The sequence below is a fragment of the Canis lupus genome, chromosome 5 (genome assembly GCF_003254725.2).
Source record: "Canis lupus dingo isolate Sandy chromosome 5, ASM325472v2, whole genome shotgun sequence".
NCBI classification, from domain to species: Eukaryota; Metazoa; Chordata; class Mammalia; order Carnivora; family Canidae; genus Canis; species Canis lupus.
Genome location: NC_064247.1, coordinates 11,646,076 through 11,664,248, shown reverse-complemented (window position 1 = coordinate 11,664,248; position 18,173 = coordinate 11,646,076). Strand labels below are relative to the sequence as shown.

At 47.1% G+C, this 18,173-nt stretch overlaps 1 protein-coding gene and 1 pseudogene across 3 annotated transcripts in view; both read left to right on the top strand.

Moving 5' to 3' along the window:
• The first annotated feature begins 9,369 nt into the window (after positions 1-9,369).
• LOC112671526 (anaphase-promoting complex subunit 15-like) lies at positions 9,370-10,151 on the top strand (annotated as a pseudogene).
• A 6,470-nt stretch (positions 10,152-16,621) lies between these two features.
• Positions 16,622-18,173, top strand: part of UBASH3B (ubiquitin associated and SH3 domain containing B) — a 139,220-nt gene continuing 137,668 nt past the window's right edge. Inside the window, exon 1 of one of the 3 annotated variants that reach the window (XM_035716626.2) lies at positions 16,622-16,880. In XM_035716626.2, the coding sequence (XP_035572519.1) occupies positions 16,720-16,880 (161 nt within the window). In that variant the 5' untranslated portion in view covers positions 16,622-16,719. The remainder of the gene's footprint in view (positions 16,881-18,173) is intronic. The other 2 variants (XM_035716627.2, XM_025465184.3) reach the window with 2 other exon arrangements.

Here is an 18,173-nt window from a genome sequence, read left to right as displayed (position 1 = left end):
CCTTTCCCAGTGTAGAACAGTCCTCTACTCATTCTAATGTCTTTGGCACCATGTCCTTCCATGAGCCTAGGCTACCTGTCCTGTAGAAGGTCCCACATTTTGGATAAATGACTATTTCCTTGGGAGACGATCCTGACAAGGGCACCTCATTGGCTGTGATGAGTCCCTCCCACAGCATCTCATCTCAGGAGTCACAAGTCAGGCCACCCCACAATTGCCAATGCCAATGTTGAGTTCTTGGTTAAGGAGGGAACTACTAGATCTCTCCATTGTAATGGCCTGTTTCTCCCTCTGTAATTAATAAATAATCTATGGTGAGGAGCGTATTTGTGGTGATGAGCACCAGGTGTTGTATGGAAGTGATGAATCACTAAATTGTACAGCTGAAACTAATGTTGCACTATGTTAACTAACTGGAATTTAAATAAAAACTTGGGAAAAAGGTTAAAATACATGAAAGGAAAATAATCATCTATTGGATGATACTTTGAAGCAATGTGAATATCCTGTTCCCTAACAACCCTTCTACTCAGTGATTTTAACATCTATTGTTATTCTTAACTGAATCTGGCATTACACTGAGGGCTACAAAATGGGGATTTTCTAATTATATTAACATTTCTATATTTATCTGTCAGTATCAAAGAACAGCTTTCCCCTTTATTTCCCTACTTTTCCCTCTCTCTTTACCTATTAGAGATCACTATGAACTTAGGGATATTTTTTTTCTGCTACAGCCTACTATAATCCAATATCATCATTTGGGGGCAGGAAGAGGAATGATCCACATGGATTTGGCTGTGGGAGTTCCTTCAAGCTGGCTCCTGTATCTTGTTCATATAATCCCACTGATCTCTGATCTTAGGGGAATCCCCTAATTTATGGCACAAGATGTCCCAGGCCAACCTTGTGCTCTCCTTATCTCTGACCTGGAAGCAACATCTTTTCTTTCCATGGAGTCCTGGTTCTTTTTATTTTTATTTTTTATTTTTTTTAGAGTTTTTTTTTTTTAATTTATTTATGATAGTCACACAGAGAGAGAGAGAGAGGCAGAGACATAGGCAGAGGGAGAAGCAGGCTCCATGTACCGGGAGCCTGATGTGGGATTCGATCCTGGGTCTCCAGGATCATGCCCTGGGCCAAAGGCAGGCGCTAAACCGCTGCGCCACCCAGGGATCCCCCTGGTTCTTTTTAGTAGCAAATTGTACTTAGCGATCAAAATCTATGCACCTGGTGTGCTCTCAGCTGCAATTTTTCTAAAGATTTTATTTATTTATTTGAGAGAGGGGGAGAGAGAAAGAGTACAAGCAGAGGGATGAGCAGAGGGAGAGGGAGAAGCAGACTCCCCACTGAGCAGGGAGCCCGACACAGGACTCGATCCCAGGACTCCAGAATCATGACCTGAGCCGAAGACAGATGCTTAACTGACTGAGCCACCCAGGTGCAACTGCAATTTTGAATTCATTTGGCCTCACCAGAGAGATTGGTCTACAGTGCTTTAAGGAACTTGCCCTACCCTTGTGAGAGTACCAAGTCATAAGACATTTTTGGAAACAGTCCAAGAAAGAGAGCGGACCATTACTAGAACGGCTTTCATTTCTGAAAAAGTTGAGTTTAAATACTGACTTACTCTCCTGCATCACTGTGGTATCGTGGGTCTGTTGCTTCATTTTTCTGAGCTGGGTCCTTTTTTTTTGGTCCCTAAGAAAAATGGATTTAGTGTAACTTCTTCATATTGTTTTGTTTTCTAAAGAGGGATAATAATTAAACAAGATACAGTGCCTGAAAGTGCTTAAAAATTGTAAAGACAGAATAGGAACAAGAGTGCAACATTTTGGGGAGGCAGAAGCAGCATAGATCATTGAAGTTCAAGAAAAAACTCAGTCCCCAGCTCTGTAATTAGTTTTTAACTAAGGGGCTGATTTGAACTTGTATTTCTTCTTCTCTCTTGGCTTCTCTTTGTATGAGCTTCCCACTAAGGAGCAGAGAGCAGGCTGTAAGGAAATTCTAGCAGTGGCCTGGAGGCTCCATTCAGGCTCACATGGGACATTTGACCCCAGGAGCACCCACACTTAGTTAGCCTGGTGGGAGGACAATGACTAATGTAAAAGTTAGGGCCTGAAACAACAGAGTCATTGTCATCTAGAGACACATGTCTCCCAAACCATTCTTCCCCCTGGACATTGGAGATTAACTGTCACTCTCTTCCTGGTTCAGGCCAGCCCATTCAAGAAGGGTCATTTTCCCTCCTATGGTCTCTACCAGCTTCCTGTCACAGGATCACCACTCCCGGTGTGTGCCCCTGGGACCTTTCCACAAAGACTGCTGTGAGGACACTGACTTCTGGGCTGTTCACAGGATTCTCAGCAGCAGAGACACAAGCTAGGGATGAAGATGTGTTAAATCACTGAGGAAACTGAGGCAGGGAGATGAAGATTTTGATCAGGGCTCTGAGCCAGGCCAGCCAGGGTAGGGCGGAGGGGTGGCAGAGGGAGTCGCTTGGGCTTGGTTTCAAAATCAGAGAAGCGAGGAAATGCAATTGCACTGGTACTGCCAGGATGCCTCTCATCTCAGCTGGAACGCAATTCAAGTCCGATCAGCAGACATTTATTAAGCACCTACTGAGAGTGCATCTCTGGGCAAGGCACAAGGAATTTTAAGGAGCTTACATTCCACTCTGGAGGGGAGCAGTAAGTATATGATATGCCTTTCACTGTGCTTTGTGCAGTTATAAAGGGGGCACAGAGGACAGGTGGGTCATAGATTTCACCCATGCGATAGGGGCAAGGAAGGGAGGTGAGGTCAGACAAGGCCTCAGAGGAGGTCAAGGGAAGGAAGGGTTTTAGACAGAGGGAACAGGATAAATTGAAGAAGGCAGCTTTTTCTAGAAGGACCGGGAAAGTATGAGTTACTTACTCATTTCCTGCCCCTCTCCATGATCTATCTCCACCCCTTTACCCAAATCATGAGCTCCAAGAAGCTTCTTCTGAGCCATGAAGTCCATCCAGCCTCCAAATTAACTGCTGTAAGGAATACTAGTACAGTAGGCGAAAGAATATCCGCCCACAGATAGCAGGTCCCCATCTCTGGGGAGTGTAAACATTTCTTTATAAAGAAAACAGGGTTCTTGCAGATGTAATGAAATTAAGAGTTTCGAGACAGAGACATTCCCCTGGATTATCCGGGTGGGCCCTAAATGCAATCACAGGGTTCCCACAAGGAAGAGGCAAAAGGAGATTTCAGACAGATGCACACAAAGGAGAAGGTGACGTGAAGATGGAGCAGAGAGAGATTTGCAGATGCCGCCTTGAAGAATGGAGTGACATGGCCACAAGCCATGAACACCAGCAGCCACCAGAAGAGGGGAGGCAGGAAGTGGATTCTCCCCTAGAACCTCCAGCAGCAGTACAGCCCCGCTGCCAGCTTGATTTCAGCCCAGTGACGCTGATTTAGGGCTCTGGCCTGCAGGACTGAGAGAGAATAGATTTCTGTTGTTCGAAACCACACAATTTGTGACGATTTGTTATAGCAGCCACAGGAAACAACAGATTCCTACAGAGATCAAGCATCAATTTTGCCCGGTCTTTTGAAAGAAAGAGGGATAGGAGAGAGGGAGAGGTTAATCTGTTGTTTGCTTTATTAATTTTGCTCTTTATTTTTCAAGTGGTAGTCTGGCCACCCACGCCAGAGGTGGATCCAGCGTCCCTCTGGGATATTAGACAACACTGGGGGTTTCCATTCTAAAGAAACACACTTGTGTAAAGACAGTCCTGTACTTTTGAAGATGACAAGGCTATGTCCTCTTCTCTTCTGGGCTTTTCACACTACCCACTCGGGGCACAAAAATGTAAGCAAATCTACATTACCACGCCCTTCGGCCACTTGCCCTAGTTCCAAGCTGGGAGCTCATAATCCATTGAGCACTGTCTCCATCAATGACAAGTATTTAAGGGGTTCACGTGAAAGGTAAAATGTGCTACAGTGAGAGTGTGTGATCTCTACTCTCGAGTCATTTAGAGGTGATTTAAGTAGACCAGACCATTGATTATCAATTTTACTAAAAACAATAGAAGGAAATGTGTTAAAATGTTTCCTTGGATCACTTCTACTTGAAGTGATTTTTCCTTTTTTTTTTTTTTTTGGACATTAACTTTATGATAAATAAATGCCTTATTGTATTGCTTATATATATACATATATATTGCATATATATTTATATCTTTAAAGTATTTACATTTAAATGAGAGAATGAAGAAGTAAAGAGAAGAAAAAGGCAGTATATTATACATTATCTACAAGATCTTAGGGTTTATTTATTTTTTATAAATATTTTTTAAAGATTTTATTTATTTATTTCTGAGAATACACAGAGAGGAGAGAGAGAAGCAGAGACAGGCAGAGGGAGAAGAAGGTGCCATGCAAGGTGCCTGACATGGAACTCGATCCCGGGTCTCCAGGATCAGGCCCTGGGCTGAAGGCAGCACTAAACCACTTGAGCCACCAGGCTGCCCAAGATCTTAGGGTTTAAAAAGTACTCTGAGGAGCACCTGGGTGGCTCAGTGGTTGAGCTTCTGCCTTTGGCTCAGGGCACGATCCTGGGATCGAGTCCCTCATCAGGTTCCCCACAAGGAGCCTGCTTCTCCCTCTGCCTATGTCTCCACCTCTCTCTCTCTGTCTCTCATGAATAAATAAATAAAATCTTTGAAAAAAATATATATATAAAGTACTCTGAGAGTTCTTAGTAAATAGGCCTTGGGAAAACCTTCCCAGAAATTTTAGGACTTCAGTTGAACCTTGAAGAATGAGCAGTATTTTGAGATTGAACTTTGATTTGCACTTGTGTCTTAGTCTGTTTAGCTGCTGTAACAAAATACCACAGACTGAGTGGCTAATAAACAACAGAAGTTTATTTCTCACAGTTCCAGAGGCTAAAAATCTGAGACCAGGGTGCCAGCGTGCTCAGGTGAGGAGGGCCCTCTTTGGTGTTGCAGGCTTCTCCCTATGCCCTCACGTGGTGGAAGGGGAGAGGCAGCTCTCTGGGGCTTCATTTATAAGGACGCTCACTAATCCCATTCATGGGTGCTGTACCCTCATGACCTATCACCCACCCACACACCCCACCCACCAGCCCCACCTTCTACTACCAGCACACTGGGGCTTAGGATTTCAACATACTAATTTGGTGAAGAGACAAACATTCAGACCATAGCAGCTTGGATTCTAAGTGGCTTCGGATTGCTACTAGTCACCAGGTAATGATGGATTTCTCAATAGGGTGTCAAAGCCAAGTAGACATCAGCTAGGGAAATATTACCTGTAAAGAAGTCTGGTGGCACAGACTTTGTGGCACAGTGCGTTAAGCATCCGACTCTTGGTTTCAAGTCAGGTCATGATCTCAGAGTCCTGAGGTGGAGCCCTGTGTTGGGCCCCAAGCTCATCGAGAAGTCTACTTGGGATTCTCTCTCCCCCACCCCACCCCCCACTCTGCTTCTCCCTGTGCTTGCTCTTTCTCTGTCTAAAATAAATAAATATATATATTTTAAAAATAGGACTCTGGTTCTGTAGTAACCTAAATTCTCCAACCCTGTGCCAATATCTGAATTTCCTTCATTCCCTCCAAATCCTATGTTTCTGCCATGTATGTCTTCACAGATAACCTGATCCCTCCCATCTCTGGCCTTTTTAGTGTGTGGTATATTTCCTGCCAGGGAACATCCTTCCTTTCATCTCTTTCTACCCAGCCTCACCTTACCCCTACCATGCCAGTCTTTATCTCGTTAACTTCTATTCAGCTCCCAATGTCCAGCTGGGTGTCACCTTCCCTGGGAGAGCTCTCTAGGCCTTTGTCCCAACATTTTGCCCCAGGGCCAACCTAAGGCAAACATCTATGTCTCTCAATCATCCTGTGTGGTCAAGGCTTGGTTGTGCCACTCTCCCTGTAAACTTGGGGCCCCTTGAGGCCAACACTCTCTTGGAGCCCAGTGTCCAGACGGAGTAGGTATCCAATTACTGTAGAAGGGAAGAAAGAAGGCAGAGGGAAGAATTTGGTCACCTACTTGTTAGTCACCTGAAGACCTGATGAGTTTAGTAAAGGTTACTTTGATACCAGATTTGCTGCATCCACTTTGACTCACGTTATCTTCACCAAATAGTCTTGACCTGTGGGTTCAAGCAGTCATGTGGTTCACTGAACTACATTACCCACTGAAATGAGTGGCCAATTAAAATATTTTGATTGATATTAATTTCACCAAGGCTAATTGTAATAGATCCTGATGTCAGATTTAGATGTCTTAGTTTTTCATGCAGTTCCAACACTTAGCGGCTGTGTGACCTTGGGCAAGTAAGATAACCTCTCTGAACCTTACCAGGTGGGTCAGTAAACTGCCCGTATGGATATCTGCCTGACACAGTTGCTGAAGGTATGAAGCAATGATATGTGAGAGTCTGAGCCTAAAGGAAGCACTCAGCATATGTTTGTTCTTCTTCCTCCAAGGACCACCGTGAACAGAGTGTCAGAGGGACACGAGGCTGCGGAAGGAGCTCGAAAATTGGCAGAAACAGGCCAAGTCTCTTTCATCATTTTCATCACACTCGGCATGTGCTCTGGGCTTTATGCATACCAGCTCATTTAATTCCCACAGCAACCCCTGGAGGTTACATTCTGAGAGGTTAAGTAACTGGGACTCACTTTTTAACTGCATCTGTTCACAGACTCACCCTCCGGGCCGGTGGGGAGCAGCCCCAAAGAAGCACTTGCCAGGTAGTTGTGTAGATATTCCCACTGTGGCTGAATTCCAGCGGCTAATGGTTCCACCACTGGCTCCAGGTACTCCCGGGGATTTGACAGGGGGCTCTGACACACCTGCTATCTGCCTTAACTCTCCAGACACCACGCGCTCCCAACTCCGTGCCTTTCCTTATGTTCCTTTTTTGGTTTTTACATTTTTTATTTAATTCAATTTAATTAGCATATCCTGTATTATTAGTTCAGGGATGGAATTTAGTGATTCATCAGTTGCATATAACACCCGGTGATCATTCCATCACGTGCCCTCCTTAATGCCCATCACCCAGTTACCCTGTCCCTCCTGCCCGCTCCCCTCCAGCAACCCTCAGTTTGTTTCCTAGAATTAAGAGTCTCTTATAGTTTGTCTCCCTCTCTGTTTTCATCTTATTTTGTTTTTCCTTCCCTTCCCCTCTGTTCATCTGATTCTTAAATTCCACATGTGAGTGAAATCATAGGGTATTTGTCTTTCTCTGACTTATTTCTCTTAGCATAATAACCTCTAGTTCCATCCACATCAGTGTAAATGGCAAGATTTCTTTCTTTCTGATGGCTGAGTAATATTCCATTGTATATAGATACCACATCTTTATCCATTCATCTGTTGATGGGCATCTGGGCTCTTTCCATAGTTTGACTATTGTGGACATTGCTACTATAAACATTGGGGTGCAGGTGCCCCTTCAGATCACTATGTTTATATCTTTTGGGTGAGAACCTACTAGTGCAATTACTGGTTCATAGGGTTGCTCTATTTTTAACTTTTTGAGGACGCTCCACACCATTTTCTAGAGTGGCTGCATCAGTTTGTGTTCTCACCAACAGTGTAAGAAGATACCCCTTTCTCTGCATCCTTGCCTTTGAACAGTCTCACCTGAGAGCTTCCACATTTGCTGTGCCCTCTGCCTCCAGCTCCCACCATCCACATCTTCGTTGACCTCTCCTTCTTATCATTCAGATCTGAGCTCTGAGGTTCCCTCCACACAAGTGACCCTCCCTACCTAAATGGGCTAAAGTAGCTCCACCCTCAGTCACTCTTTAGCACATCATGGCTTTCCTTTCTTCATAGCACATACCACTGTATGGAATGTCTATTTACTCATTATTGTCTTCCCCTGCCTAGCAATGGAGACTCCAGGGGAACAGGGACCTTATCTTGTTTATTTCTGTGTCTCTAGCACACAGTAGATGTTCAGTGAATAATTGTTGAATGGATGAATTTGTTCAAGGGTCACATGGCTAATAAGGAAGAAAACAGAAGTCAAACATAGGCCCCATATTCTTCTTCTTTTTTTTCTTTAAAAAATTTTGTTTGTTTAATCATGAGAGACACAGAGAGAGAGGCAGAGACATAAGCAGGGGGAGAAGCAAGCTCCTCGCAGGGAGCCTGATACGGGACTCAATCCCAGGACCACGGGATCATGACCTGAGCCAAAGGCAGACACTCAACCCTAGGTGCCCCTAGACCCCATATTCTTGGTCTCTCTAACAATATTACCTCATCCTCAAGTGGCTTGTAGAACAGTCTAGAACATAGAATAATTACCTAGCTACAGGAAACTACAGTGCAAAGAGATCTCTTACGTGCTGCTGGTGGGAATGTAAATCGGTGTAACTGATGCTGGCAGAGCAGTCCAAGGACTGAACAGGGGTCCTGCAGGACCAGCTGAGAAGGTCTCTGGCTGTGCACAGGATAGAAATCAAATGGGAGCCAGCAGGAGGCGAAAGCAGACTTTACTGAAGGTCTGGAGAGAGTGCCAGTAATGAGTGTCCAGGAGACTCAGAAAGGAAAGCAGGGGGTCTTGCCTATGTTCAGGGTCTGGGGTTTTTACTGAGGATGACAGTCTAGAATATGTGTCCTCTCTGGCATTCAGAAATAGAACAAAGATGAGGGCACAAGTGTTATTCCTTGGAGCTAGAGAGTCCTTGGCATGAAGATGTCCATGCTGGTGGTCTGGAAGATGCATATGATGGCTTCACCTTGTCATTCTCACCTGGTCCTTCCTTAGATGTTATCTGTTCTAGAGAACTCATTCACTCCTTGTCCCTTACAAGGAGGACAACATTATTTGCATTATGACACATGTATAAAGTAGGGGGTGCAGGTCCCAGCAAGAATAGAAACAAGAAAAGGAATAAAGTGCAGATTTTTATGGACTCCTGCAATTTCATTTTATAACAACTTTGGAGAACATTTTGCCTACCTTCTAAGTTGAAGATGACTTCTTCTAGGAATATACCCAAGAGTAATTCTTATACGCATATGGCTGGAGGCAGTGAACAGTGTTCATTATGGCAGAATCAAGCAAGCAAAAATTTATAAATAATCCAAACATGAATGAGAAGGAGAGTGGACAATCATACAGCAACCGTGTCAATGAACTACCCCACATTCACCAGTCTGGCTACACTTTGGCCATACGCTACTGAACAAAAGACAGGAAACCCCAAAAGACTTCAAACAGCATTATATCTTTCTGTGATATTAAAAATATCTAAAAAATTTTAAATATCCTTTTTAAGAATACTTACAGATTCACTAAAGTTAAATGAAAAGGAAAACAAGAAAATGATGACTATGAAACACAGGATAAAGATCCTGGGGCATAAGGAAGGCAGGGGATGGGCTCCTTGGGGGAGAGAGTGGTATCTGGTAACATGTAGATTATTGTCAAGGTCTTAACCTTTGCTTAGACGAAGGGTTTGCAGGTGATTATTGTCTTTTTAAGAATAAACTGATAGCTGGCTGTTGCCCTTCTGCATAAGGAAACCGAGGTTCAGAGGAGTTCAGTGACTTGGCCAAGGTCAACCAGCTACCAGCTGGTTGTGGTGGAGCTAGGACTCAAACCCAGGTCTGTCTGACGCCCACAGGGAAGAGTTACTTCTCTGCTACCTTCAACTCCACCCCATCCCCAAATCATACTGTAACCAAATAAAAACCCAAACTAAATACATCTGAAAACTGGATTCACCTGACCCTTTACCTCCATTTAGAAGCCATGCCCACTTTTTTTCCCTCACCCTTCCCCTGTATGACTGAGACACTGTGGTTTAATCTGGATCAACTCTGTGTGGATGAGATGGAGCCACAGCAAAAGCAAGAACAAGTCCATTGGGCCTGGCTCTAGAATATCACAGAGACCACAACCTGGTATCTATTGGCAAGCTGGCCTAAGAGCACTATCACGACCAGAAGGAGGAGGAGGAAGAGGATGATGAGGATAATAAAGAGGACTCAGAAGACAATGAGGACATGCAGGACAGGGATGAGATGAATGACTACATGGAGTCACCCAAAGTTGGAGAGGTCAGTGAGGTGGACAAGGGAGGCAATGAACAGGATTAGGACCAGTGGATGATCTAGGTAGACAAGGCAAGTGGCCGAGCCCAGCTCACCCTGCACCCCCTGCAAAACCAGCTGGTTGCCTGGGTGCCTGAAAGCTCACCTTTGGGTATCTCTTCAGGTGCTGCCAGGAACTGGTCTCCTGGGCCCCTCCAGGGGCCATTGGTTTGCCCTTGAACTCCCAGGGCCTGAGCCCACCCCACCTTTCTGCCTAATACCTTACTCCTTAGTTGCCAGGTATAGTCTCCTTCTAACTCTCTTTAATAAAGACACAGGATTTGAAAAAAATAAAATAAAATAAAAATAAAAATGAACTGATAACAGAAACTAGCTAAACAGCTAAAGTTGAGCCCTATGGGCCATGGATTGGGATTAATTTAATTCTGCAGTCCTAAAATCTAATTAAACAAAGAAACTACATGTCATGAGAATGGGAAGGGGGAGTCGTACATAGGGAGAAAACAGTTTCATTGTGAGGGAGGTGTTTTTAATATTTTCATCCCTAGAATGAAGATGTAAGATATGTTGATGGGGGAACAGAGGACTAGTTGAGGACAAAACACACTTACAAATCCTTGAAATACGCAGAGTGACATTCCTCTAGGGACTCAGCTGCCTTGCCATACTTTGCTAAGGGCAAAAGGCAATCTTAGCTCAACCCCCAAGATTCTGGAAGTCTACTTTAACATATAAAAATTCCTTTAGAAATTTCCTTTATCTCTAAAGCCCCCAAGATACATGTTGACAATCATCCCCCAAGCACATGGCCCACCAATAGACATCTGAAGGGTCTCATGACTAACGTCTTATTAGATGGTAATAAATGACCTTTTCCCAACATTAGTTAGCCCCCTCAAGGTCCTGGAAACCTTGTTTCCAAAATTCCTTAGAGAGTATGCAATCCCCAGGCTCCTCCCAACTCCCAGGTATATAATCAGCTACCCCTCACCGGCCCTGGGCAGCATCTCTTCCTGCCCACGGATCCTGTCTCCATGCTTTAATAAAACCACCATTTTACACCAAAAACATCTCAAGAATTCTTTCTTGGTCGTCGGCTCTGGACCTCACCCCACCAAGCCTCATCTATATTCCAAAACCTCATCGATATCACTAGCCAGAGTGTCATTCTACCTATGGTTTGGCTTAAACAAAATTTTCCCTATTTGTATAGCTCGTAAGTTATTTATGTTTATATTATTTAGAAACAAAATTAAACTGAGTAAAAGTGAAGGTCAGATTGGGTTTATTCAACAATTTATGAATTGGGCAGCATCCCATTTAGCACGGAGAGAGGGACACCCAGAAGCTGTGCTAAATGGATGGATTTTTCTAGGCAGAACCAGGAAGCGACCAGGGGGTTAATTAGCAAAAGAAAAGCAAGGATTGTTCAAGGCAAGGTCACCTTCCCTTAGGGGGAAGGCAGGGGTCTTAGGTAGATTACTTCACTAGTGCTGATCAGCATATTCTGGACTGATTGGTTTAAAATTCCACTCCTGAGAGAGGCTGAAATTGCAGTTACGTTAATCTTGGTGGGGTTTAGCAAAAGTGACTCCATCTGAGGCCCGTTGTTTCTTTTTAACAATATATTATGCATGAATTAGATATGAAACATATCTAAAGCAATGTACACAAGCCCACAAAGATTCACTAAAATGTCTTTTACAGAATTTTAAAATAAACTTACATTTTTAAAAACAAATATTCAAAAATTATATCTTGCAACCCCTGAGATCACTGCATTTTTATTTTTCATTTTATTCATTTATTTTTTATTTTCTTAAGTAGGGTCCATACCCAGGATGGAGCCCAACTCAGGTCTTGAACTCATGACCCTTAGATCAAGACCTGGGCTGAAATCAAGAGTCTGGCACTGAACTGACTAAGCCACCTAGGCATCTAGGCACTGAATTTTTAAAGGTTGAAAATTATTTTTCCAACTATCTTGGTCCATGACTATTGTTTCCACTCTTTTATTATTATTATTTTTTTTACTTTTGTAATATTTTCTTTTTAAGTAGTCTCTAAACCAACAGGGGGTGGAACCTACAACCAGTGGAAAAAAGTGGCATGCTCTATCTACGGAGCCAGCCAGAAGCTTCTCCATTCTTTTAAATCAAGGGGAAGGTTTGTCTGTTTGTTTGCCGCATACCTCGCTATTTAATTTTATTCTATTTCTTAGAAATAAAATTTCCCTTTTGCTGCTTTTACAGAAAGGAAGTTGTGTGAGAAGAGGGAAAACCTTTTTTTTTTTTTTTTTTTTTTTGTGCTTGTACCATATTTCACAATACTTCTATTGTTCTGCAGCAAGTCAGAAACACAAACCCTAGGGCAATGACATTTGGGATGAGGCCTTTGCCAAGAGAAAACAGGGACAATGGAGTGTCCCCTACAAGGATTCCAGAATGACACACTGGGATTTTTGCTCAGAGATGGGCAAAAGTAAATTAATTGATTAATTAATTATGCTCCCTTCCTCATCCCCCACCCCGCTTCCTTTTGCAATGGAAGGAGGGATCTTAATTTTTCCAATGTGTGAGAAAAATATAGGTTTTTGTTGGTTTGGAGTGATGCTCCAAACTGTGTTTCTGTCTTAGTTTTTCCAACTGTGTGACATGGCTTCACAGATTAAACGACTCATCGGTAATTGTAGAAACACTACTGCAGACTTACTATGTGCCTGTACTAAGTCCTAAGGACGAATATAACACTGAAATAGTCACCAATCTCTGGGTCCTTGGATCTGTTAGGATCCTGTCTGCCTTTCTGATATTTCCACTCATTTTTTCTGCTTTTCCCTTTCACTATTATTTATATTCCCCAAATGAATGAGACCAGATAATGTTTGTCCTTCTCCGATTGACTTACTTCACTCAGCATAATACCTTCCAGTTCCATCCACGTGGAAGCAAATGGTGGGTATTTGTCGTTTCTAATGGCTGAGGAATATTCCATTGTATACATAAACCACATCTTCTTTATCCATTCATCTTTCGATGGACACCGAGGCTCCTTCCACAGTTTGGCTATTGTGGACATTGCTGCTAAACATCGGGGTGCAGGTGTCCCGGCCCCAACAACCCCTGTCTATGAAGGGTCCCTGAGCATCCATTGGCACAGTCCACGGGCTCCCCATCCTAAACCAACACCCTCATTTGGCAGGTGAGGAAGTGGAAGCCCAGAAATGGGCAGAGAACATAACCAAGTCACAGCCAACACCTCGACATCCCAATTCCTAGTTCTGGAGTCTTCTCATGCCTGTCCTTTCTTTTCCTTCCCACACACTTTCAAAATCTTCTGGTCATGAGGAATCCCCTTGAAGTTTGGGGGCTAAATCCATGCCCAGTGACTCAATAACTGCCTTCAATTGCCAAAGCAACATCCCAACCCTTGGGACTGGGAACATTTTGCAGTCACTTGACCTTTTCTCAAAGACAGAGAGAAGAAAAAGGCATGAGACAGGCTTCAGAACTTAGGAGCATGGTTCACTGGACTCATCCTCGGCATCCCTGTGTCCAGGAGGGCACCACTCCAAGAAAGTGTCTGGGGACAGCAGAGTGGACTTATACAGTGCTCACAAGAGCAAAAAAGAAGTTCACGGGCCAGGGTGGACTCTGATAGGACCTGTTGGTGCCGGGGGACATGACGGTGTGCTTTCCCTTGGTGCTGATGTGTTGGGACCCCTGTCCTGCCTCCCTCCTCCCCACTGCTGTCAGACATCCTGTCTTGTGAACAGTCACCCCTCTTTCCTGTGTGATATAATGATGTGGACATGTATAAAACTTCCCCTAGCTTTTCAAAGTTAGTACAATTGAAATACAAGTCATCCTAATTGCCAGCCCTCCATCCCGTGCAGAACAAACGGCAGCAGTCCTAAATCTAAGGAGTGCCAACACCAAGCTGAAGCAAGGTAAGGAAGCCAGGCTGGGATTTCTGTAAAAGTGCTCCAGACCAAACAGTTCCCATTGAAGGAGTCTGGTTTTCCATGGTGATTTTTCCAGGCTACCTAAAACTATTTTTATATCCATCACTTCCTCTCACAGTTTGCCTCAAGGCAGGGAGAAAGACCATTAATTCAATTTTTCTGGAGAAACAGAGATTCAGCAATTTTGTGTCCAGGGGCGTAGGACGAGTCCAAAAGGTAACCAAGTTCTTTTAATGGTTGACATCTCTTCGCCATCCTAACAGTGGCGGTAAGTGGTTGTTTGGACACATTTTAAGAGTTCAAAACCTGGCTCTACCATTTACTAGCACTTTGACCTTGGACAAGATGCTTGACCTCTGTCTTCTTCAATATCCTCGCTGGTAAAGTGGCCAAGTGACAAAATGGCAGTACCTACTTCAGTGTCTTGTCAAGGGATTAAATGAGTTATATATATATAAGAAGCTAAGAACACCACCAGCATATAGTAAGTCCTCGATATTATTTGTTTTGTACTTCCACAAAATGCTTCCACAGACATTATTACCTCCTGACTAGCCTCCAGATCGTTTGACTCTCAGCCCAGGCATTTGGAAGAAATTCAGAATATTGGGAAAGGTCCAGCATCCTTTACTGAACACGCTCCCCGGAGGCCAGTCTACTAGGTATGGTTTCCTCAGCCCAGTACTGTGTTTCTGCTTCATGATCTGGAAAAGCACTCTGCAAGGCTCCAGGCAGCTTCCTCAACTCTGGCAGAAGCCCTCACCCAGGAAGCATGAACTTTCCCTCATCCCTTATACAAGCAGAAGGGAAAATTATGCACGTTGTTGCTTAATCCCTGGTAGCCCTTATCTCCCCATTTTTAACATCACTGGACGTTCTTTAGAAAAGCGATGCTAGCCCAAGAGATTTAAGCTGTGTCATTTCCCCTGGTAAAACCTTTTAGATGCCTTACAAACCAGCATCAAAAAAAAAAACAAAAAAAACCCAAAACTGTTCTGTGAGTTCTGGTCACCATCCCTTCCCCACGCTCCAGGCAGGGAAAGGAGTTGACTCTTTTGGAGAACCCCACGTGCGTGAGCTAGTTACTATGCTGCACACAGTTGAGGGCATGGGGCTGTAGAGGACAGAGAAGCAACTTATCGGGGCACCACAGTGGATAAAATCTTTCCTTACGTACACTTACCAGCTCTCTATGATCTTCCTCAACCTTTCTGAGCTGAGTTTTGCCATCTGTAAACCGGGGTAATTGTGCACACCCCATAAGAGTCATAAACTTTCAATGAGTCAATTCATTTACTATGCTTAGCACCATGACTGGCACCAGAGTCCAATAAACGTTAGGTAGCATTATTATTATTACCTGAAAAAGAGCAGCGAAGGTTTACTCTTCCTCTTTTCCATGAAACCAAGCCCTTGTCCTTGACTGAGGACAATTAAGTTTGTCTCCAAATGAAAGAGCATAAAGACCCCTAAGCCCAGTTCATGGTGTGTGGTTATGGGGGGTGTGGGGGGGTGAGTGTGGTTCAGACTCCCGCCTTCTTTGGGGTGGGAGTAGTTTTGTTCAACCTACGATGCAAATTCACTGACGTCACCACGGAGCAAAGACGATCTAGTCTTTCCTTGAATCCTTTCATTGACGGGGTGCTCACTCCCTAACGAAAACCAACCCCTTCCCTTTTGAACACCTTTTAAAATTAGAAAGTGTTCTTTCTCTGTTCCTTCTTCCGCCCCCTCCTTCCACTTCCCACTTTCCCTGTCCTCCTCCTTCCTCCTTGCATCTTCCCCTTTCTCTTCTCTTTTTTTTTTTTTCCACCCTGCCCTCTCTCTCTCCTTCCTTCCCCCTCCCAGGCCAGAGAGCCCGAGAGTTCCCTATCTTTGTCCCGAAGTCGCTATCCCAGCCCGGGACAGCCTGGGAGGTCTCTGGGGCGGCCCGCTGGCCCGCTGACCCGAGCTCTGGCGCCCACGGCCACGACCGCGGTCCGGAGGTCGCAGGGTCTTTCGGAAGCAAAACCTTTTATCTGGGCTCGGCCTTCTGGTTCATTAATGCCATCCGTCAGTTCGCCCAATTTCCATGATTAACCCGTCTGGAACCGCAGGAACCACACGAAACTTGGCGCGGCTGGAGGCGGCGTCCGGGGGCCCCGCGGGCTGAAGGCGCGGGCGGCGGCGAAGGCGGGGCCCGGGCGCGGCTCCCCGGCCCCGGCGGTGGGGACCCTCCGCGCCGCAGCCCCGCCGCGCCCGCCCTGCCCGGCCCCGGGGCGCGCTCGGCCGCGCGGTCGCTTTAAGAGAGGGGCGGGGCCCGGGACGGCGAGGCAGGGCCGGCCCACCGGGCTCCTTTTCCTTTTTGATCCATTCAAAAATTACTCATTGCAAATTCCCGGACCGCCGGGAGCGGAGAGGGAAGGGGCGGCGGGCCGAGGGCTGCTGCGGGCGCCGCGCGGGGGCCCCGGGGGGCGCGAGCAGCTGACGGCCGGCCCGGCCCGTGCAGCCGGGGGCCTCACCAGGAAGCGTCCGCCTCGGCCCGGGGGAAGCTCCGAGCGCCGCCTCCCGCCTCCCGCCTCCCGCCTCCCGCCGCCGCCGCCGCCTGGCGCCCGGCCCCCGAGCCCTCCGCGGCTCCCTCCCGGACGCTCGGGCTCGCGCGGCCCCGGCATGGCTGGCCGCTGAGCCATGGCTCAGTACGGCGCCCCCGGGCCGCTCGGCATGGCTGCGAGAGAGGAGCTGTACAGCAAAGTCACCCCGCGCAGGAGCCGCCAGCAGCGCGCGGGCACCATCAAGCACGGGTCCGCGCTGGACGTGCTGCTCTCCATGGGCTTCCCCAGAGCCCGCGCGTAAGTGGCCTCCTCGCGCCCCGCGCGCCCGGCCCCCGGCCCCCGGCCCCCGGCTTCGCCCCGGCTCGCCTCCCCGCGCCCGCCGCACGGGCGGCGCGCTCCCCGCTGCCCCCACCTGCCGGGGCGGGGCGCGTCCCCAGGTGCGGCTCGCGGGCTCCCCGAGGTCCCCGGCGCCCCGGGAGAGGCGGCACCCCCCCCCCCCCCGGTGCGGGACGCTGGGCCGCCTTAGGGTCCTCCGAGGGCTGGGAAGGGGCGCGGAGGGGCCGGCGCTCTCCGTGCAGCGGCTTCCAGCTCCGGATGTCGCTCGGGTTCGGGCCCCCTCCGGAGTAGGAGGAGCGGGAGCGTGGGTGTTGCTGCGTGTTCATTGATGGGGAGGATGCAACGAGAAGGAGACGCGATCCCTCCTGGGGACCTGGGTGCTCGTCAGTGGTGACGGCAGCGCGGAAATCTGTGGGTGCCTGAGAGTAGGGAAGGGAGCTGGGGTCCCGCATCCTTCTGCCCCTGGAGGGTGGGGAGGGGCAGGGCCCGGAGCGCAGGTGGCTGTCCCTGCAGCCCGCTGGGAAGAGGCCTGGCCGCCCGCGCAAGGCAGCGGCAGCAGGAGGCTTCTCCAGCTTCCGAAGCTGGTCAGCCGAGACCGTGGGGCTGGAACCCTGCCGAGGAGGAAGCCGTGGCCGGGTGGCCCGGTGGCCCGGTGGCCGGGTGGCCGGGTGGCCGGGTGGCCGGGCCCTCCTCCCTTGGTTAATTTCTCCGTGCGGATTTCTTAGGTAGGGGACACCAGGCCTGCGATCCGGTGGGGGCGCTGCTTCTTTGAATGACATCACCTGAACGGCAGAGTTGGGCAAACTTTATCAGGAAGGGCCAAGTTAATGAAAAAAAAAAAAAATTTTTTTTTCTCCCTCTTTTTCTCAGGTAGTAAGTCTAGGTTACCCTTCCCCAGCCTCTGGGCAAATCTCGCTTACTCTATTCTTTGCAAACTTGGCTGTGAACCCGGAGCCCAAAGCACACCCCTGGTTTTACCTTTCCACCCAGCCGGCTGGGACAGTCAGGAAAGTGGGCCCTTGGGAAGTCAGGAAATAGGCCAATGCTTTTGACTTGGGTTGACTTCCAAGCAGTGGGGCTCGTTTTCCATTAAGGAGGGAAAATTCGGTGGGCTCCGCAGGGCTGTGTCAGGTGTGGATGCTGCAAGGTATGCCCTGATTCTGGCTGATGGACGTGCACACCTCTCCTTAAGCACGGGAGGTGGGGCCTGGGGAGTCTGCAGGGTAATGCTGCAGAATTAGCACAGTCCCTGGC